Raw genomic sequence first — 22,711 nt, forward strand, 5'->3', positions numbered from 1 at the left:
GGATCGAACCCAGGTCTCCCACATTGTAGGCAGACGCTTTTACCGTCTCAGCCACCAGGGAAGTCCAATGTGTTACTAGAATTGAAAACCAATTCCATAGATTGGGAAGTTGTCTCAGTATGACCTCCAGACCAGCAGCATCCGTGTCATCTGCAAGCTTGTTAAAAGCATCTCTTGGGTGGACCCTGCACTCTGTGTTGGAACAAGCCTTCCAGGTGGTTCTCATCAAATCACACTCAAATTTCAGAGCCCCTGCCCGAGGCTAAATGAGTGACAGCTCATCCTTCCCCTCTACCATTTTACTTTATTTTACTTTATGGCTGTTACCGAATTCAGTTATTATCCCAGAATTCAGTTATGTGTATAGGTTCTTTATCTTCTTTATTCTATTATAAGCTCTTTGAGATGCAGGGTAAGTTTATCTTGCTGTTTCCCATTGCATTTATCAGAGTATCTTGCATAGAAAGCTCTCATAAATATATGTTTAGTTGCATTAAATTATTTAGCTGGAACTGGCAAAGAAAAGTGGGGATGGGGCATAGCCTTTACACACCTATGGGTCTTTTTTTAAAAATACACATATACACTCACTATACACGAGTGTATATTTATATTTTTTTAAAAAAGAGGACATGAATTTGAGCAAACTCTGGGAGATGGTGAAGGATAGGGAAACCTGGCGTGCTGCAGTCCCTGGGGTCACAAAGAGTCAGATGGGATTGAGCGACTGGTACAATAACAAGAATAGATACGTGACAAGATGTTCAAGATTCTTTGTTAAGAAAAATAGCATTTGTATTAATTTCATGCTGTCCTCTTAACATAAGAAAACGTTTTAATGTATCTTTGCTGAAGAGAGCATTTTAAAAGTACAGACTTGCTACAAATTACATGCCCTTGTCAGCAGTTACCTGCTATATATCTTTCTTGCTGAATATTAAATTTCCTTTGCACAGGAAGACAATTACCTTCCTCTTTACTCCCAATAATGCCATTTTTTCCTGTTGATTTCTTGAGTAAGGGTGTAATTTCTTCCTTAATTTTTCCTGTTACTTGTAACCTCAGATACTCAGATGTGGCTCTTGAACAATCTGTTCTTGGTTTTCAGACCCAGAGGCTGACCTTGACCATTTCTTTAATGGCTGTTATTGTCGATGTTAAAAAAAACCTTCAGGGGTCACTAGTTCCTCATAGCCCTAGAGCCTTTTTAACACTTTCACTGAAAACTGTTTCATTCCAAATGTTAATTTACTAATTAGACATCAGAAAAGGCCTTAAAACAAACAGCATAAGTAGGTAAATTAATAAACTATTATCTTATTGAAAAGCTTTATTGGAAAGCTTTAGATTCTAAAATTCTTCAGATTACAGGTTTCAGAAACCAAACTTAAACAGTCATAAACACAATAATATGGCTTATATAATCAGTATATCCAGTGACTGTGGGTGCTTCAGGTACAGCTGGATCCAGGTATATAGGTCTTCAAGATACTCTTTCTCTCTCTCTCTCTTTGGTATTCCTGTCCTCTTTGTGGGCTTCATTTTCAGGCAGAGTTGTTTCACTTTTGGGTAGAAGTGGTCACCACAGACCAGTATTGCATTCAGAGAAGAGAAGGTGTCCCCACTGTACCTCTCGTGCCAACTAAGATTTCCAGCAAAGTACCTGGTCTAATACAAGACCTGAGTCATGTGCCTGTTCCTGGGTGGGCTGAGCATCACAGAAGACCAGTGAGCTGTTATAGAAAGCATGGGGTAAGGATTCTGGACAAGCAAAAACAATGGATTTCACATCAGTTATAGAGATCTCTCCAGAACAGCAAAGAACAGGTGGAAATTTGCTCCTTAAAAGAAAAGATAATGTAGCCATGATACCTACCAATTTTTAAGAACACATTAGAAACCAGTCACAATGCTAGGTGAGTTATGTACATTATTTAATAAGCCAATGAGTTCCATATTATCATTTCTATTTTATTTTATTTTTTTTTCATTTCTATTTTAAAGGGAAGTTGCACAAGTTAACCCAGATAATAACTGGTGAAAACAGGATTTAAAGACTTTTTTCTCTTTAAAGTCTGTAATTTTTTTTTTTTTTTTACTATATTAGGCTAACTCAGTGAGACGAGCAAACTGTTTACATGATAAACAAATTTTCTGTTACGAAGTTTTGGTATCAGATATTATCAAGTGCCTCCAGTTGCTCTGATTCTGTATCATTTATTCATTGAATGTTCATGAGGTTTCCATTCTTGTAAGAATCGCCAAGATGGAAAATGAACAAATAAGCTAATACATAAACAATGTATTGCGGATAGTGAAAAGTGCAATGAAGAAAATCTGAAACTAGTTGCTATACTGAAAGATTGGTCAGTTAGAGCAGGTAGTTAGGAAGAACTTAAATATTAGATGTTATCTGAAAGAACAGCTTCCCAGGTGGTACAGAGGTAAAGAATCCATCTGCCAATGCTGAAGACTCAGATTCAGTCCCTGGGTTGGGAAGATCCCCTGGGGAAGGAAATGGCAACCCACTCCAGTATTCTTGCCTGGCAAATCCATGGTCAGAGGGACCTGGCAGGAGTCACAGAGTCACAGAGTCACAGAGTCGGACGTGACTAAGCACACAAGAAGATTCGAAAGGAACCTGAATCACAAGGAGATGATTGCCAGAGTATGGGGGAATATTGTTCCCAAAGCAGCAAATTGATGCAAATGGGTCATGGCAATAGCTTATCTTGTCTGAGGAAGACAAAGGTGGCCAGGGCAGTGCTGACAAGTTGAAAAGGATCATTAGTGTTGAGAGAGCTATGCAGAGGCCTGTTATGTAAGGGCTGTAGTCTATTGTAGGAGTTTGGATGTTTTTGTAAGGAAGGAGACCATTGCAAATGTTTTATTGAATTCCTGCTGTCCAGTTATATCTCATGCATCTCTTGCAAATAGAATTCAAATGGTTGAAGTTTGCTGGAAGCAGTAGTGAAGCATGTGGTGGCCAGCTGGCCGTGCTGATTGTTTCTCCTCCAGTCTCCAGGGGAATACAGATGAGGCCGTGTACCTCGGGAGTCTGCCTCCTGCCTCAGAGCCATGGCACTGGGGGCCTGCACACACCCTGGGTTAGTTGTTTCTCCTGGTGAACAGGATTGAGCCAGCGGAAATTTCTAACAGCTGCTTCTAAAATATACCCTCCGGTGCCAAGTCAGATGATGTTCTTGATTGATTTCCTTCCGATTCTTAAGAAGTACGGCATGTGAAGTGTCTAACTCAGAAATTCTAACCACAAAATTCCAGAGCGAGGGGCATTCTCATTCCTTACCTTCACTATTTTATTCTCTGTTTTCTAACTCAGACTCCCCTTTGTATTTACTCTGGCCATAAGCCATCATTCCCATTAGCCTCATTTTTTTCCCCCACCTTACATAAATGTACTTTATCATTGCCAAATCCTTTCATTTTAATGTATCCTGTTTATTGGCAGAAAGCTGCACTGCATGGTGACTAATGAGATAAATGTGAATGTGAACGGTATTCTTCTGTAAAGTGCTCCTTTTAGGTGGAGGGGTCTAGATTAGCTTTTTTCAAATACCCTTTTCAGCATAAAGTCAGCGTTAAAGCAAAAGAGAAAAATCAAAAGGAAACAAGTTGTATATTAGATTCTAAGGTTATTTATTAGTGTGGTGAAATGACAACTTTGTACTGAATATTTTAGGGCTTATAGTTTGAGATATCTCAATGTAAACTCATCATCTTTATAGAAAGCAGACAAGGAAATTATTGAAAGCATATATTCCCTTTAAGTATGTCATTTTTTGGATATAGAATGACACATTTTCTTTAAAGAGAATTTTTTAAAAAACAAAATATATTTTATATAACAAGTATAAGGATGATAGATGTTTTGTTTAGGTTAGCAAGAAATGCTACACAAATATCAATCTCAGAGTCTTATATTTTGAACAGTTTTTTCAGCTGACAAATGTCTGGCTAGAAGGATGCATGTGTTTGGCTGTTCCCATGATAGCATCTCCATAAAATGGGTCATTTCTCTCTACCTTGAAGGGAAAAAAAGTGAGTGTGTTCTCCCGGCATGAGACAGATATGAAGAATGGCATAGCCTTACTACCATTTCACATCTTTAGGACTATCAAACAGCATGAAAAAATAAAGAATAGCAGGACTTCAGGCTTTGACCCCATCTGCAGTCATAGGCTCATTACCAAACCAGACATGGGTCTCCTCGCCTAATGCACAGTAATGCCAGTCCGCTGACACCAGGTTGTACTGAAGGACAGTTCAGCATTTATTGCAGAACACCAAACGAGGAGTCCAGGCAGCTAATGCTCAAAAGGCCCAGACTTTCCAATGGCTTTCAGGGACGGGTTTTTAAAGGTAGAGTGAGGGAGGTGGGTTACAGGATGTGTGATCAGCTTGTGTACAGTCTTCTGATTGGTTGGTGGTGAGGAGATTAAAAGCTGACGTCATCCACCTTCTGGTTACAACCTGTCTGGGGTTATGTGTTTGTGGTCAGTCTACAGTTTACTTCTTCCACCTGGTAAGCATCTACAAAACACCTGGTAAGAATCTACAAAACAGCTCAGGGATATGGCTTGGGGTATTATCTATGGACATGAATTTGAGCAAACTTCAGGAGATAGCGGAGGACAGAGGAGCCTGGCATGCTGCAGTCCGTGGGGTCACAAAGAGTCAGGAATGGCTTAGCAACTGAATAACAACAAATTATCTATAATCCTCAAGGAGGAACTAAAGACCCTTGACTTTATTTAATGGCTAAAGTAATATCCTGACTGTTTGCCTTTTTTCTGCATTTTCTCACTTCTCTGATTAAATTTATTCTTTGGAACTCAGGGGAGGCCTTGGGGGCCTTTTTTACAAGCAAGAGGCAGGTAGAGGGCGTGGGGGTAGGTATTTGTCCTCACAAGGTGACATAAGGTCCTGCTAAGTTACAGGCACTTGTCTTCCATCCCCATCTTTTTCTTCTTGTAGAGTCTTTGACTCATAACACACTATTTCCCATTCCTTGTTTAGACAGCAAATGGTATGCCCCAGTTTGAAATGGAAAATTTTGGTTCTGTTGATGAGAAGCTGTGCAAGCTACCTTAAATCAACAAGAGTATGAACTTCATAAAATCTGAAAGCAAGCAAGAGAAACAAAGAGAGAGAATATCAATTAAAATACAGATAACGCCTTTGTCCTTCAATTGTTTCATTTTATAAAGCTGCAGATTTTAGAGTTATTCTGTTTTAATTAACTGGAAACATTCCAGATGCATAGTGAACTCTTCCAAAGCAGTTTTATATTTGCTTTCCATCCAATCTTCAGCTGAAATCCATTTTTTATACCTTGAGATACATCCACATTTCTGTTTTGCTAAGACTAGCTGTAAACTAAATGTGTATATCCAGTTTATTTCTGTTTTCAATAGGTTATGGAGATTCCAGAGCTGTATATTTTGTTTTATATGAGAAGTGATTCTTCAGTAGCAGGAGAAAACAACTAACTCTACAAAGAATTTGAATTTGTTTATCCTGCTTAAAAGTGTACTAGATTTCTTTCCTATATCTGGCATAGGTAAAGGATCTATGTTTACAAAATTAAAGTTATACTCTAGGTGTCATATTCTTGCACAGTATAAAAGTAAAGGAGCTGCAGGATACTTATGTTTGACACACCCTTCACCCCCACCAAGTATCAGGGACAGAAATGAATTCAGCAAGTGACTTTTTCTCTGGAAGAGAAGCTGGGTTTACAGTGTTTAAGGGGGAGGAGATGGGAGGTAAAGTTGTGGGAAAGGGAGTATTTTCCAACATAGAGAATTGTTGTTGTCATTCAGTAGCTCAGTCGTGTCTGACTCTTTGTGACCCCATGGACTGCAGCACACCTGGCTTCCCTGTCCTTCGCCATCTCCAGGAGTTTGCTCAGACCAATGTCCATTGAGTAAGTGAGGCCAACTAACCGTCTTATCCTCTGTTGTCCCCTTCTCCTCCTGCCTTCAATCTTTTCCAGCATCAGGGTCTTTTCTAATGAGTCAGCCTCTTACATCAGGTGGCCAAAGTTTTGGAGCGTCAGCTTCAGCAACCGTCCTTCCAATGAATATTCAGGATTGATTTCCTTAAGGATTAACAGAGAAAAAAGAATGAGTAGAAGTCCTGGTGGGTTGAGGAGAAATGATAAAGTGTCTGGAGGCTGGAATTCAGGGGAAAGAAAGGCATGAAACAAATGGGTGAACAGAATCAGTATGCCTTCCTTTACCTCCTGCACCATCAACTCTTCCTCACTTCTTTCAGCCCAGCTGTCACTCAGGACACACTCCGGCCCTATTTCCGTGTGCTGAAAGAGTAGACAGTAAATCCCCTACATAGGAACCTTCAGGTTGTGAACTTTCAAAGATGTGAATGCGGGTTTGCATGCCCAGTCACGTAAGTCGGTTCATGTGTCCGGCGTACACGGTCACGTGAGTGCATCCTCTGCAAGTAGTTTTGCTCCTGTGTACTTAATGTATAGTACTGTGGTACAGTACCTTTGTTTCAAGCCCAAGATGTCTGGGAGCAAGTGTAAAAGCAGCCCTCTTGTAGTTGGTACTACTGTACTTTTCAAGAAGATTAAAAATGTTTTCTTTATTTTTTGTTTTTGTTTTTTATGTATTTGTGTGAAACGTATTATAAACCTATTACAGTACAGTATTATATAGCTGATTATGTGAATTGGGTACCTAGGTTAACTTTGTTGAACATGTCAACAAATTGAACTTAGAAAGGAGCTCTTGGAATGGAGGGTATTCATATGTAGGGGAATTACTGTAATTAGGACCCATCCCATCTCACATTTGTCTTCCTGCAGGAAGCTTTCAGGGTTAGCCTCAGCTGAATTGCTTGGTGTCTTCTTTGAAACTCTTTGAGACTCTCTGTGTTTTCCTTTATTTTATTTTAACTGCAAGTTATTTACCTGCTGATGTATACATGAGGGCAACCATGTCTTAGTTCACCACTGTGCTTGGGACATAACAAGTACTGTGAAGGGGCTTTCCAGGTGGAACTGGTGGTAAAGAACCTGCCTGCCAATGCAGGAGATACGAGAGATACCATTCCATCCCAGAGTCTGGAAGATCCCCTGGAGGAGGGTGTGGCAACCTACTCCAGTATTCTTGCCTGGAGAACCTCATGGACAGAGGAACCTGGTGGGCTGTGGTCCATAGGGTCACAAAGAGTCGGACACACCTGAAGCAACTTAGCACACACACACAAGTACTGTAAAAATACTTGAATTGGAAATCCAGTTAATTGCAATATATTGGTCTTTGGGTGGGGTATTATCATTTTATTGAATTTATTCCAGTATCCAGTCTACTTCATTTTATATTCAGAAAATTCTGGGCCACTTGAAGGGTACAGATGCTGACTCTGTTGGAGACTTCTCTAAAGAAAATTCATCAATGTAGCCAAGGTTCATAAATTTCACATGAGACAAGATCAGACAGAGTTGAAATTATAGTGGCAGTTTTGAGAGCAACATACCTGTTCTTTATTTGAAAATCACCATAATTCTATTAAACTTTGACACTGTGATTTTCCGAAAATATGACAGAGCTGCCAATATATTTATGCATATAATCTCATTTAATTATCTGGACTTATTTCTGTGAATTAAGACTAATTCATTTACCCTTGGGAAGTTTTAATTATGTCTAATATTTATTTTATTATTACATGAAAGGAATTTTAATTCAGTTTTTAGGTGAGAGTAACAAATGGGATTAGAATGATTTGACTATGATTTTTCACATTTTTGTGATAAGTCCTTCTTTGTGATAGTTTATCCAGGATGAATAGATATTCTGGCTGACAAATAGCAGCAGATAAAATCATCTTCAACAAGCAACATTTGAAGAAAATTATCTGTCTGCAAGCTAAGAAAGCTATTGTTTTCACCAAAGCAAAGGAAGATCAAAGTACCTTGTGTTCAGAATTTCCTTTGGAATAAAAAAGAGCTGGAAGTGTCCAAGAAAAAATAAACACACCCTGAAGAATCAGTTAGGGAAATATACTTTGTGAAGAAAAATTGTCCCTGCTTATGGAAGCAAGATTGATTCTTATTTTTAACTCTGCTGACTTTTTTACCAGAGCACAAGGACAATCAGTCTTTAAAAAATACATTCAAGCAGCCTAGTCAAGCTCTCTGTGAATTTTTTTCCTATTGCTTTTGTTCAGTTCCTTTTTGCTGACATTTCAGAGTTCTTTTCTTTGGTGGATGGACCATGGAAGGGGAGTGAATCATTCTAAATGATTCTTTCAAAAGAATCATATCCCTTCTTTCAAAAGAAGGGATAAGAAAATCACCTTATGCCTTCACCAGTCAGGAAATTTTGCTTGGACCCAGAGCTTTTGATAGAAAAGACATAATTATAACTCAGAAAAATTAATATAGATGTATTGAAAGTCATAATTTATGTGAAGAGTCAGGGTATTCTGTTTGTAAATTGGCTGTCTAGTTACATAGACCACCCAACTTCAATTGAGGACAAAGTTCCATCTTATATAGAGTCAAGTGTGTGAAGTTCTGTCAGTCATTCAGGAATAAAATCAAACACATCTTTGCTTGGCTTCTGGTAACTTCAGTCAGAAGGACTGTAATTTCAGTTGCTTTGGCCAATTTCTTCCCATCTTTCTTGCATGCTAAGTTGCTTCAGTTGTGTCTGACTCTTTGCGACCCCATGGATTGTAGCCCACCAGGCTCTTTTGTCCATGGGACTCTCCAGGCAAGAATACTGGAGTAGATTGCCATGCCCTCCTCCTTCAGGGGATCGTACCGAACCAGAGACTGAACCCACATCTCTTACTATCCTGCATTGGCAGGTGGTTTCTTTACCACTAGCGCCACCTGGGAAGCCCTTGGAATATTTTAAAATCTGTCCTTCCTGAGATGTCTTCCCACCTTCCTGAGGTTAGTCTTTTTCCTTATTTTCCCTTTATAAGCTTCTGTTTTGACATTTTTCACATAAAATTTTAAATTCTTTTTATGCATATCTGTTTCTGCTTTTCACCTTGTCTTTCTCTTTTTAGTTTACCCATTGCTGATAAGGTACTTATTAATGGACAATTAATGAATGCTTGTGTATGTATCAATGTCCAAAATTTAGGGCAACCAAACCATGATAGAGAACATAACTGAGCAGCCTGGGGGGACTAGTGAGGACAAAGCAGGGGTGAGAATGAGACTAGAGTCGGAAAGACTGATTCAGAATCTATTAAAATAGTTCAGACAAGTGGAAATAAGAATGCTACACAGATGATAAAAATGGAGATGGATAAGAAGGTATAGATTTTAGAAATATTTTAGAAATGGAGGGAAAACAATCTTTTCCACCAGAAACATGGTTTGTTGAGAGAGAAACAGAGACATGTTGGATTGGGTGCCTGCATTGTTCTCTGATACAGAGAGAAAGCATAGAGGTCATGCATAGTTAAAGCCAAAATAATGCATGAAATTTCCGAGGTGATAGCACCTCACCCCCAGAGAGGGTCAGTGAATCCCTCAAATGCAGGCACCTGGCAATGTTGCAGCCAAGACTCAAGCTAGGTGTTTCCAGCTCCACAGCACACACTGAATCACAGCACTCCACTGCTTCTCTGAAGTAGGGAATGATCCCAGTATTAATGTGTTTGGCTTGGGGAAGTGCTTTAATGCAACTTTAATCACTAACAATGAAAGAGTTAAGGACAACACAAATATGGAAAATCATCTTGAAAACTTGGGAATTTTGAAGGGCAAGGTAGCATTTGGATTTTTTCTCTGAAAAGGCGTAGCTTCATAACTATAGAAGGAGAAAAGAAGCTATGATAAAGACCAGAACAGAAGACAAAGGCAAAAGGAGCTGAAATAGTTGCAGTCTTATTGTTACTTGTACATGAAAGAAATGATCTCTGGATGATTAAACTCACTAACATGTTTTTGTCTTCAAAATGAATGCACCTCATAGAATATTACATATTGCCAAGAATGGGGAATTCATCTGCATACATTTTAAATATCATCAGCATGCATTATGTCATGATCTTTGCATCAAATTCCAAAATATTGAATTATTAGATATAATAATATAAATTTATATTACATTAGATATAATACTATGCAATATCATATTAGATATAGTAATATAATTATATTATTAGATATAATAATTTAATTTTAGATATAATTTAATTATACAATGATAATGATACTAGAATTAAATACAAAAGATTTAAAGAACAAAACTGAACTTAATAGGATATTTTCTTTCAAGTCTGTTCAATATTAAGACATGTTCATTATGCAGAATTAAAAAGCTATAATTCTGTTCCATTCATAGCATATTATGTAATAAATTAAGTTTCTTAGAGGTGCTTCCATTGATATAAACTTTGAACTTCATCTTGATACTTGAGAAATCAGTGAAGTCTGATACAACACCAGATACACTCAGAAAACACAGTGTGAGCTCATAGATGAACAAATATCTTCCTAGTCTGAAGGAGAAGCATTTTTAATAGATCTAATATGATGCTCATTGCATTTCTTATGAGCTAAGTAAGAAAAAACAGTAATATGCTTAATAGACCAAGTGACATTTAGTTCATGGGAAAATTTTTTTTCAGAAAGAGATGGGAATACCAGACTACCTGACCTGCCTCTTGAGAAACCTGTATGCAGGTCAGAAAGCAACACTTAGAACTGGACATGGAACAACAGACTGGTTCCAAATAGGAAAAGGAGTACAACATACAGTCAAGGCTGTATATTGTCACCCTGCTTATTTAACTTATATGCAGATTACATCATGAGAAACGCTGGGCTGGAAGAAGCATAAGCTGGAATCAAGATTGCCAGGAGAAATATCAATAACCTCAGATATGCAGATGACACCACCCTTATGGCAGAAAGTGAAGAATAACTAAAGAGCCTCTTGATGAAAGTGAAGGAGGAGAGTGAAAAAGTTGGCTTAAAGCTCAACATTCAGAAAACAAAGATCATGGCATCTGGTCCCATCACTTCATGGAAAATAGAAGGGAAAACAGTGGAAACAGGGAGAGATTTTATTTTCTTGGGCTCCAAAATCACTGCAGATGGTGATTTCAGCCATGAAATTAAAATATGCTTACTTCTTAGAAGGAAAGTTATGACCAACCTAGACAGCATATTAAAAAACAGAGAGATTACTTTGCCAACAAAGGTCTGTATAGTCAAGGCTATGGTTTTTCCAGTGGTCACATATGGATGTGATAGTTGGACTATAAAGAAACCTGAGTGCCAAAGAATTGATGCTTTTGACGTGTGGTGTTGGAGAAGACTCTTGAGAGTCCCTTGGACTGCAAGGAGATCCAACCAGTCCATCCTGAAGGAGATCAGTCCTGAGTGTTCATTGGAAGGACTGATGTTGAAGCTGAAACGCCAATACTTTGGCCACCTGATGTGAAGAACTCACTCATTTGAAAAGACCCTGATGCTGGGAAAGATTGAAGTCGGGAGGAGAAGGGGATGACAGAGGATGAGATGGTTGGATGGCATCACCAGCTCAATGGACATGAGTTTGAGTAAACTCCGAGCATTGGTGATGGACAGGGAGGCTGGCGTGCTGCAGTCCATGGTGTCGCAAAGAGTTGTACACGACTGAGTGACTTTCACTTTCACTATTTGTGCACAGAGATACTTCTGAGAATAATCTAGATACTGCCTTTGATTTCACACCAGAAAAACTATTAAAGATAGAGACAGTGGTGGAAAACTATCTAGAAGGATGCACAGCCCCAGCTTTGTGTCCAGGCCTGAATTTAGTCCCAAGACAGAAACGATGATTGCCCTACTGTGCTACGAACAAAGTAGAAGTTGGCTTCCAGGTGCCTCCAAAGACAGTATTAGAAGTGGTAGCTTTTAATAGAGTTTGTGATTAAAAGCTAAATGGAAGGTGCCACATGGAGCTCTGCTCTACTATGCCTTGAATGCCACAAGTTTTTTTGGGCAGTTTAATAAAGAATTTCCATTGAGGTCATTTTTGTTATTGTGCAATCAAAATTAAAGTTATGAGTGAAGTAGTGATTTCCCGTATTCAACATCTAAAGAATTGAACAAACACTGCATATATCAATATTTAAAGTATTTGATGTGGGAGATGAATGGTTTCTTGTTTGGTAACTAATCTTGGTTGGGGGTGATAGCATAGCTTACAGGGGAAAATGCATCTTTAAACTCTCCTATGCTTGTTTTAATAACTAACAACCCTTCCAATCGACTTCCCTGGTAGCTCAGTGGTAAAGAATCCACCTACTAATGCATTCGATGCGGGTTTGATCCTTAGGTTGGGAGGATCTCCTGGTAGAGAAAATGGCAACCCACTTGTTGCCTGAACAATCCCATGGACCCAGGAGCCTGGCAGGCTACAGTTTGTGGGGTCACAGAGAGTTGGACATGACTGAGCAACGGCATAAGCACAAGGCTTCTCATAGAAGAACACCAGTCTCATGGAGCTCTATTGCCAGGGAGGGAAGATTTTAAAGCAGTTTCTTAACAAAATTCAATAAAATTGTATTGCCATTCATAAATTAAGGACAATTCTACCCATTTGCTTTCTCTAATTGATTTAATTATATTAAATCATCAACTTTGGTCAGTACAAATAAATTCACTGGCATTACTAGGGAGAATGGTGTGAGTAGTGTGGTGGATGGAGTCAGCTGAGGGGAGTCGTTCAGAGATTTGGAAGGAGGATTACCAGGTTAGGCTTCTTGGCAGAAAATTTTGACTGGAAGAGGAAGGATGTTATTGGACAGTGTCTAAAAGATACATGGAATCAGTGAGGGCGTATTTACTTTTTCATTGGAATGCACTTGCTCAAATTTACAGTTCTTTGGGAAAGGACTCAGTAGTGGGTGAGATGATTTCTTGTCTATCCATGCTAATTTTCACTTTTCTTTAAGTATGTACTTAGTGATTCACTTAACAAATATTTATTGAGCAGCTGCTTTGGCTAAGGCAATATTCTAGGTGCTGGGCTTACAGAGGTAACATGATGTAGATCATGTTCAATTTCAAAGAGTTCTTTAAAACTTAACCTGTGGTCTGTTCATTCATCTGAGGAATGAAATTACAAAAAAAAAGGAGTCCTGAGGGACTTGCAGTTTCTTAATGTACTTTCATTAGCAGAATTCAGAAATAGTGAGAACTTCAGGTGGGCTCCTGCTGACCCAGGCACCAGACCTGCATGCCTGAAGATTCCATTCGATGGCCCTTGCAGAATTTCTGTGTGAACTAACTAGTGAAAAGTTTTCCTAGCTGAAGCCAGTCAGTGAAGATAGGAAGAGTTGCCTCTTACTTCAAATGCACAGATGCCAACACAAGACCACAAGGATCGTGAATAGTCTAGGAAACATGTCATCACCAAAAGGAAGAAAGAAAAAAAAAAGCTTCAATAACTGACTCTAAAATAATGGAGATCTGTAAACATCCTAACAAAGAATTTAGAACGATCCTCAAAGAAGGATAGTGAAATGTAAGAAAACATGGTCAACCAAATTAGGAAAACAGTGAACGAACAAAATGAGATGTCCAGCAAAGCGATAGAAACCATTTTAAAAACTCAAACAGAAAAGAACTGCCAAATTTAATAGAGAATTTCAACAACAGATTCAACCAAGCAAAAGAAAAAGAAAAAAAATCAGTGAACTTGAAGACAGAGTGTTTTAAATTATCCAGTCAGAGGAACAAAAAGAAAAACTAAAAAAAGCTTATGTGAATTATGGGTTACCATCAAGAGGAACAACCTACTCATTACTGTTGTCCCAGAAAGAGAAGAGAGGGAGAAAGAGACAGACGCCTCTTTAAAGAAATGATATCTAAGAAGTTTCCAAATCTGGGTGGAAATGTGGACATTCAAGTTCCTGAGTTTATAGGTCTCCAAAGAGTTTCAACCCTGAAAGTTCTTCTCTAAGACACATTATAATAAAATTGTGTAAAATCAAAGGCAGAATTTTTAAAACTGCAAAGAAAAAAAAATTGCTCACGTACAGTACTAGAGAACAAACCCTCCACGAGGCTGTCAGCAGATTTCTTAACAGAAATCTTGCAGCCTGGACAGAGTGGGATAAACCTGGAGGCCATTGTGCTCACTGAAATAAGCCAGACAGAGAATACTATGTGGTCTCACTTCTATGTGGAATCGGGGCGGGGGGGGCAGGGAGGGCGGGGGGGAATGAAGATGTTCAACTCATAGAAGCGGAAAAGAATAGGGAGGTAGGGAACATAGGACGACGTTGGTCAGAGGGTACAAATTTGTGGTTATAGAGGATGAATGCATCTAGAGAGCTTATGTACAGGCATGTTGTCTATACTTAATAATACTGTACTGAACCTGGAAATTATGCTTAGCGTGGAATCCAGGAGATTTTACATACACAGAAAATGTTAACTAGGTAAGGTAATGATATATTAATTAGCTTGACTCTGGTACTCATTTCACTGTGTATATTTATATGAGATCACCATAGTACTTACCTTAAATATGTACAATTTTTACTAAAAATTTTTAAAATGTTAAGTAATGAATAAAAATGATAATGATCGCTATTAACATTGGGTGATTTGCTGTGTGTCAGACGTACACTAAAGGCTTGCGTGTATGTGCTTAGTTGCTCAGTCGTGTCCGACTCTTTGCGACCCCATGGGTAGCCCACCAGGCTCCTCTGTCCATGGGGATTCTTCAGGCAAGAATACTGGAGTGAGTTGCTATGCCCTCCTCCAGGGCATCTTCCCAACCCAGTGATCGAACCTGGATCCTCCCGCATTGTGGGTGAATTCTTTACCATCTGAGCCACCAGGGAAGCCCAGTTAAACAAAATCACCACTTTTTATAGGGTCTAGTGTATAAGTATAGAAGCCAAAAGCTAGGCTTTTAACATCTAAAGGTGATAGTACTTAATCATATTTATTTTTGTCTATTCTTCTTTAGAACACTGAACAAGAATTTGCTGTATCATTTCTGCTAGTCATTTGTAGATAAAACAACACTCCTACGAGTCTTGCAAGAGATCTTATGAATATTTGTCTCTTAATCATCGTTTTCTCTCATCGAGGAGGGAATATTAAATACCCTTCCTCTCTATTTTTAAGTTTTGATGATTGTTAAATCCTTTAAGTATTGTGCTTCAGTGTTAATTGAGATGTTGCCTAATAGTTATAAACTTAGAAAGAATCCTTCCTACAAAGAGTTCTTTTTCAAAAGTGCATAAAAATTATTTTATCTATTTTAAAATTAAGATATTTAATATATTTCCTTTTCTCTATCAGGTCACACATATGTTTAGTTGTTCGATTCTGTGTTTTAGAGCTCTCATGAAATAAAACTCAATTCAATACTACATCAAGTATTATTACAGGCTACGAATCAGGCACTGCCTTTGATTATGGGACAGCAAACTATAATTTTAGGTGCTCTGTTTTTGACAAGCCAAGAGACAAGTTTATCTAAGCAAATCCAAGTTTATCTCATTATTGAGGATTTCTCTTCATATAGCTTTAGGTAAAACCTATTTCAGAGAAGCCAGAGCTAATGCTTTTGGTCACTCAAGGTGGGTGAGATGAAGGTGCAAATCACCATTCTCCTACCTACTGATTTAGCATGTATTCTTTGCCCATATGTGGGCACAGGTTGAACCTGTCTGGTGATTTTCATTTATACAAGAGATCAGTATCTTTTGATGTGATTTTCTGTGGATTTTCCCCCTTTAAGTGCTATGATAGTTGAAGGCAGTTTAACAATAGTGCTTATGAAACAGTCACACCTATAGTCAACTGCTGTACCATTGTAATAATGGCATGTCTATGACTAATATCTGTAATTGACCAAACATTGTTATAACTCCTTTTTGAAATGCAGAGTAAATGCTAAAATCCAAAAGCTACATGATCAAGGTTAGAATATTTAGAGATAGGACATGATATTAGGAGAACTATATATGAGTCTGGCCAAGTGAGAAATTTCCATAAATTATTATAAATGTAGAGATGATCTCATAAGCACTGATGTAAAGAACAAACAAGAATCTAGCAGAGACCTGAGTGGAATACTGTAGTTGTTCCTCCTTACTTATGAAACACCAGTGGCTCTTGTACCTTAATTACCTCTCTTCGAAATTGGATATTTTCCAGCATGCCCAGAAAAGGGAGAAAAAGGGCCAGAGATATTGCCAAATACCAGTCACTTTTGTTACTGATTTAACCTCTGTGTCTCTCCTATCAGACTTTTGCGTGGGTCTCTCTTTATGTAAAAACCTGACCATTCCTGGAGCATCAGCTTGAGCCTATAGAGCTGTGATCCTAATATCACATGATTGAGAAATCATTTTTCTAACTTGTTAGTATATTAACTTGCATGAGTCTGAATTAATCTGGATGTTCCCCACACTCATTTTCTTTTTTTCATGGCAGATGTCAATTCCCTGTGTCCCAGACTTCCCTGGTGGTCCAGTGGTTAAGACTCCCACTTCCAATGCAGGGAAGCATGGGACTGACCCCTGGTCAGGGAACTAAAATCCCACATGCTGCACAGTGTGGACAAAAAATAAATAAATAAAAAATAAAATAAAAAAATAAATACTAACCTAGTCTTTTCACTTGTAGGGTCTCTAGCATCTCAAATTTCCCTAAATTGTCATATCTGATGGGTTGTGTACTTCTTTCTATTTATTCTTTTTTAAAAAATAATTTTATTGTTGCTGTTGTTCAGTTGCTAAGTCATGTCCAACTTTTTGCAACCCCATGGACTGCAGCAAGCCAGGCTTGCCTGTCCTTCACCATCTCTCAGAGCTTGCTCATACTCATGTCCATCAAGTCAGTGATGCCATCCAACCATCTCATCCTCTGTCCTCCACTTCTCCTGCCCTCAACTTTCCCAGTGTCAGGGTCATTTCCACTGAGTCAGCTCTTCATATCGGGTAGCCAAAGTATTGGAGCTTCAGCTTCAGCAATTTTATTATTTTTTTAATTGGAGAATTTTCCATTTATTCTTACTTTTTCACTGGTAGCAAAGTTTTCCCTGTGTAGTGCTTCTCCACTGCTTAACAAATTAATTTTATTATCTTAGTTTAGTATTTCTTTTCCTCACCATAGGAATCCAGCCCACTTGCCCAATACTCACTCTCTCTGTCTTACATGAACCTGCTGTCTGGCAAACCTGACTCCATCCATTTATCTTTCTCTTCTATTGTTCATGGTGTTGCCTCCACTTGAAATTCTATTTTTCCATTTTGGCCTGTCCTGAATCCCATCCATCCATCCAAGTCCAACTCATGTACCATATTCTTATGGAGCCTTCCTTCTTCCTCATGTGTGTGTATTTCAGTATCTTTCTGTAAGTTTTTAACTTACCTATCATTTTCTGCACTACATTCTAGATACCTCTGTATTTGTCCTTGCTGTTAGATTGTATGAGCTACTTTCCCAAGACTTGTTTCATTTTAGTTATTTAATTTGGATATATTTATACTGTATTTATTGTAACATGACATCACCTCTTTCCTTGGTATTTTATTCTCTAGGGACTAAATAGAAAATATTATCATACTACATTTATTTTGTATGGCAGGGTTCATTTACAAAGTTGCAACAAGGAAACCTGATGCATGCCTGCATGAAAGGAAACTTACTGTTCTCCTATGTAAAGTAGCAGGAGTGTTTTCAAAACCGTCTTAATAAGATTTGCTTATTGAGACAAAGAGCCATGACTTCATTCTTACTAACCTCAAAAGCATATTAAACTACAGTCAGTTTTGGCATTAATCCAGTTTTACCATTAACTCTCTCATAAATTTTGATTAAGGGGTATTGCCAGACTTTTGTAATTAAGGGAAGTGCATTAGAAATGTATTTCATGTGGGAATTTATTTGTCATGTTCTGAAAAATACTGAAGTTCTGTGAATACCTGTAAACCTTAGAGATGGTAAAATTCATGTCTGAACAACCATTTTTCTGAACAGAGAGTACCCAAAATTTGTTACAGGCTCAAGTCTGAATTTTTATTTTAAGAAATAATTGATTGAATTAAAATATTTCTTGGCTGTGTAAATTTCATAGGAGTCAGGAAGAAGCTGTATTTCATGGTTACCCTCTCTCGATGTCATCAGCCCATAGATATATTTTATAATAATTTGTCACTTTCTGTAACTATGGATTAATAAATATTAACTACTCACACAGGTCTGAATCAGTAAATATATTTAGCTCTGAATTTGTCATAAGCTTTTATCTTCTAAAAGGGTGTGGTTATATAGATGCTTTATCTATTTTCATTTTGCTCTATAGCATTTGGCTTCCCTGATGGCTGAGATGGTAAAGAATCCGCCTGCACTGCAGGAGACCTGGGTTCGATCCCTGGGTTGGGAAGATCCCCTGGAGGAGGGCATGGCAACCCACTCCAGTGTTCTTGCCTGGGAAATCCCATGGACAAAGGAGCCTGGAAGGCTACAGTCCATCGGGTCCCAAAGAATTGAATAGGACTGAGTGATTAGCACAGCATTATAGCATTTAGAAAAAGTGAGATTCTCTCAGAATAAAGTTTTACTTGATGTGGGCATTTATACATTTTAAATCTATAAAATGTTTTATTCTGTTTTTTTATTGGCTTGCTTCATCAAATATGTGGGGTTTTTTCTTTACGCATTTTGTCCCAGTGAAAATTTGTAGATTTCTGCCACGTCAGTTCAAGTGACTATAGCAGGATTAGATCTTTGTGATCCTGCTCTTAACTGGCTGAATCAGTGACAACTTTTTTTGTTTCCCTAAGGACTGTCTCTTTTAGAAAGTAGGGAGAGTGCTCAGTGTGGCCACCTGTGTATCACTTTTCTAGAGTGAGTTTTCCACTTAGTGTATTAAAATAGTTGTGACCATATTGCATCCTGGTGACAAAAAAGAACCAGTATATCTTTGAAGAGAATTTTGCTTCTCATCTGAACATAACTTAGTGGCTGAAAGAATCCAGCTAAATAATCTGTTTAAAATTAGTGTTTGGAGAATTATTTTCATAATCTGTCACTTGCATAATAAATGAAAACTGGGTCATGTTTTTCAACAGTCAGGAGAAAATATCTATCTTCAACTTTTATAATAATATTAATTACTGCATCAGTGAGCACTTACTCTATGCTATGTGCCCTCCTAAGTATTTTATTTGCATTAACTCACTTCATTTTCTTGGCTGCCTCATGAAGTATTATTAATATAAACTACTAAAATCCCCAAATTACAAAAGAGGAAATTGAGGTATATACAAATTAAATATCTCTTTAAGGCCATACAATAAATAATGGAGGTGATGGTAGCTTTAATTGTTTTTTTCTGAATGGATAACTTTCTTTTTTTGCAGTTCCACTCATGCTAACATTCAGCACTTCGTCAATTCATTTGTCTTTAAAAGGAAATCAGTAAAACTTGCACATCTTCATGTTTTTTAATTTTTCTAACAATAAATGATCATTTATTCTTTGGATTCTTACAGGGCATTCTACTTGGACAAGTCAAATTCACCACCAAACTCTACATCTAAAGCTGCCTATGTAGATAAGGTAAAAATAGAAGACTGCATTGACCCTATATTTTACCATTTACCTCTTATTTAATTTTGTTGGTGGTGTTCTTGAGCACGGTGTCAGTATAAAATTTGTGATCTCCAATTCTGTTACCTCCATAATAAAATTTTCAGACTATAGGTTATAATGACTGTGAATTACAGCCCATCTAAAAAGATTTCTTTCTATTAAACATGTTGAGCTTATGTTTATCGTTTTTGTTTTTTTTTTCCTGCAGCTCATGAGGCCTCTCAATGTTTTGGATGAACTTTATCGACTGGTGGCCTCATTTATCAGATCCAAGCGCACGGCTGCCTGTGTGAACACAGCTTGCAGCGCCTCCGGGGTCGGGCTGCTGTCAGTGTCCTCGGAGCTGTGCAGTAGGCTGGGGGCCTGCCACGTCATCATGTGCAACAGTGGCGTGCATCGGTACGTGACTCCCACCTTGCTGCATCTTTGCCGGCATCTTTACTTGCATCTTCACTACACCTCGTTATATTTGGACTTTCTTGTTTATTACATTAGCTCTGTGAAATTATAGCTGGAAACATTTGAAGGGCTCGGATATATTTGGAATAAGACTTCAGAGATTCGTTAATTCTTGCAGAGTAATTTCTGGCTTTAGTTCTATTTTCAGTGACTGTTTATTCATACACAATGAATGCAATCCCACATTTATATCACTGTGGCCTAGAAGCTTAACACCCTTTATATATCTTAAGATTTATACTTTGGGTACAAAATTATGCATCTGTTTTATGCACTCTAGGAACTTGTTTGGTAGGAGCTGGTGACTAGAATATTTTCTAGAAAAAAGGTTTTTTACCTTTTCTTCTGTGGTTTGGATCCTTGTTACTCAATTGTTGTGAGTTAGATGTCCTCTTGGGGTTACCACTGTCTTCCTACTTCTGCCAAAATCACAGTCCAAAAGCCCACACAATATGCTCTTCCTGAAATTGTAAGGAGGAGTTTTAGATGGATTCTATTCAGGTGGTTTATCTTACGCATCAGTGCTCTGTTTGGGAAAGCCAGTAAGTACCTAAATTCCTACAGCTGTATCAGATGCAGATATGAGTGGAGAACCCCAAGTCAGGTTCTTCTTCATAATCACTTACTCCTCTTCTGTCCCATCTCAATTTTCACAGAGAAATGAAACCATATAAATGAAAACAATAGAACAGGATTTAGTCCTCATTGTAATCTGGTAGGCAGAGAGTCTCCTGTCACCAATCAGTCTGCTCTTAGTATGAGACCAGTTAGATTTTGAGAGAACAGTACTTGTTGTTTATTCAAACTTACTTGGTACTTCATCCATGCAAAGGACTGCAGTTGGTGCTATTGGCTGGGTAACATCATAAATTGATGATGCTCATGTTGGAGACATTTGGCATGAACAACAACATAAAATAATAGTAAATAATAATATGACAAAATAAGATAACAAAAACATAATAAAAATAACAAATTACTTAGACTACAAGAAAAAAATAAATGACCTAGGAGAGTTATAGCTAAAAAAATAAGAATCAGAAGCAACATGTATATTGGAGATAGTTGGAACTTTCCCTGGAGAAGGTAGTGTCTGAACTGAGTTTTGATGGGGAGAGGTTTTGAAGAGGTAGAAAGAAAAAGATGATTCAAGTCAGTAGGTTTTCATCTGTGAAATTCCATTTGACTTGATGTGCCTGAATTAGGATTTCAAGTCCTACACAGCATGTCCTTGCTCATGAAGTGTGGCAAGACTTTGTTTCTCTAAAAGGAGCAATTACACTTGTGTGAGTGACACAATATACAGAATTGCCCCCTTTATTTTAATTGCTGAGCACTTTGTGCTCTATTGCAAGCTTACTCATGCTCACGCTCAGTCACTCAGTCGTGTCCGGCTCCTTAAAACCCTTTGAACTGTAGCCTGCCAGGCTTCTCTGTCCATGGGAGTCTCCAGGCAACACTACTGGAGTGGGTTGCCATTTCCTCCTCCTGGGGATCTTCCCGACCCAGGGAACGAATTCACCTCTCCTGCATCTGCTGGCAGATTCTTTACTACTAAACCACCTGGGAAGCATTGCAAGCTTACTAAGAGCTTAAGTGAAATATCATCTGCAACTAAGTGAGTTCAGCAGAGAAATGCTCTCTCTGATCAGTCATGTTCAATCATTCTGTTCTCGTTCATTCATCCATTTATTTACTTTCCATTCACTCAGTTAATATACATTGAGCATGAATTATGTGCCAGCACTGTTCTAGTTGCTGGTATCAAGTATTGGAAAAAAAAAACAAAAAGTAAAAACCTCCCTACTGTTATATAATGTAAATCATGTGGGGGGTGAAACAGATGATAAAGTAAATAAATGGTAACACGGTAGGTGATATAAATACAGAAAAGAACAGAAGTCAGGGAGGTGACAGGGGACAAGATGGGATGAAGGGATTTCGTCTTCCAAGGAGGAAGTTCTGTTGGGTTAGAGACCTGTGTGAAGTGCAGGAGTGAGTCACGCAGATACCTCAGAGAAGGTGCGTTCGGTTGTGGGGAGCAGAGGGCAGATGTGGGAGGCCGAGTGGGGGCCAGCATGATGTGTTCAAGGAACATAGAGGCCACTGTGACTTTGACATTCGGTATGTCCTCGCCATGATTAATGTTCTTACTCTGCCCTGGTGTAAGATCATAGTTATCTGAGGACTGTGACAACTAAGGGATGTGCCAGGCTTCAAACTACAAGCATATTCTCCTGTCTCCACGTGAATTTACTGAAAGTTAATGCCTTTAAGTTTGCCATTTAATGCAGTTCCCTGGTGGTTCAGGGGTTAGGACTCTGTGCATCCATTGCAGGGGACCTGGGTTCAATTCCTGGTTGAGGAACTAAGATCGTTCAAGCCTTGTGGTATGGCCAAAAAAATTTTTTTAAACTACTAGAGTTTTTTAAACTCTAGAATTTTTTAATCCTAGAATCATGACCAAGTTGTCCAAGTTACTCTCTCATACGTCCCATGAGCAGTTTTAGAGTTTGACAATTGATGAGTAGGAGAAATAGATCGGTTCTCCACAACTATTTTTTAATTGCTGTATTCATTTATGGATGTGTTGGAATCACAAGTAACATTGAGATTTCAAAG

At 38.3% G+C, this 22,711-nt stretch overlaps 1 protein-coding gene across 3 annotated transcripts in view; it reads left to right on the forward strand.

Annotated features, from left to right (window-relative positions):
• The window catches only part of PREX2 (phosphatidylinositol-3,4,5-trisphosphate dependent Rac exchange factor 2), a 291,844-nt gene that overhangs the window by 226,548 nt on the left and 42,585 nt on the right, over positions 1 to 22,711 (forward strand). For all 3 annotated transcript variants that reach the window (XR_006336296.1, XM_043879148.1, XM_043879147.1), the window contains 2 exons: positions 19,531 to 19,597; positions 19,839 to 20,029. Coding sequence is in view for 2 of the 3 variants with exons in the window: in XM_043879148.1 (XP_043735083.1) it covers positions 19,531 to 19,597; positions 19,839 to 20,029 (258 nt within the window). In the remaining variant the exon portion in view is untranslated. The remainder of the gene's footprint in view (positions 1 to 19,530; positions 19,598 to 19,838; positions 20,030 to 22,711) is intronic.

This window comes from Cervus elaphus, chromosome 21 (assembly GCF_910594005.1).
Source record: "Cervus elaphus chromosome 21, mCerEla1.1, whole genome shotgun sequence".
Taxonomy (NCBI): domain Eukaryota; kingdom Metazoa; phylum Chordata; class Mammalia; order Artiodactyla; family Cervidae; genus Cervus; species Cervus elaphus.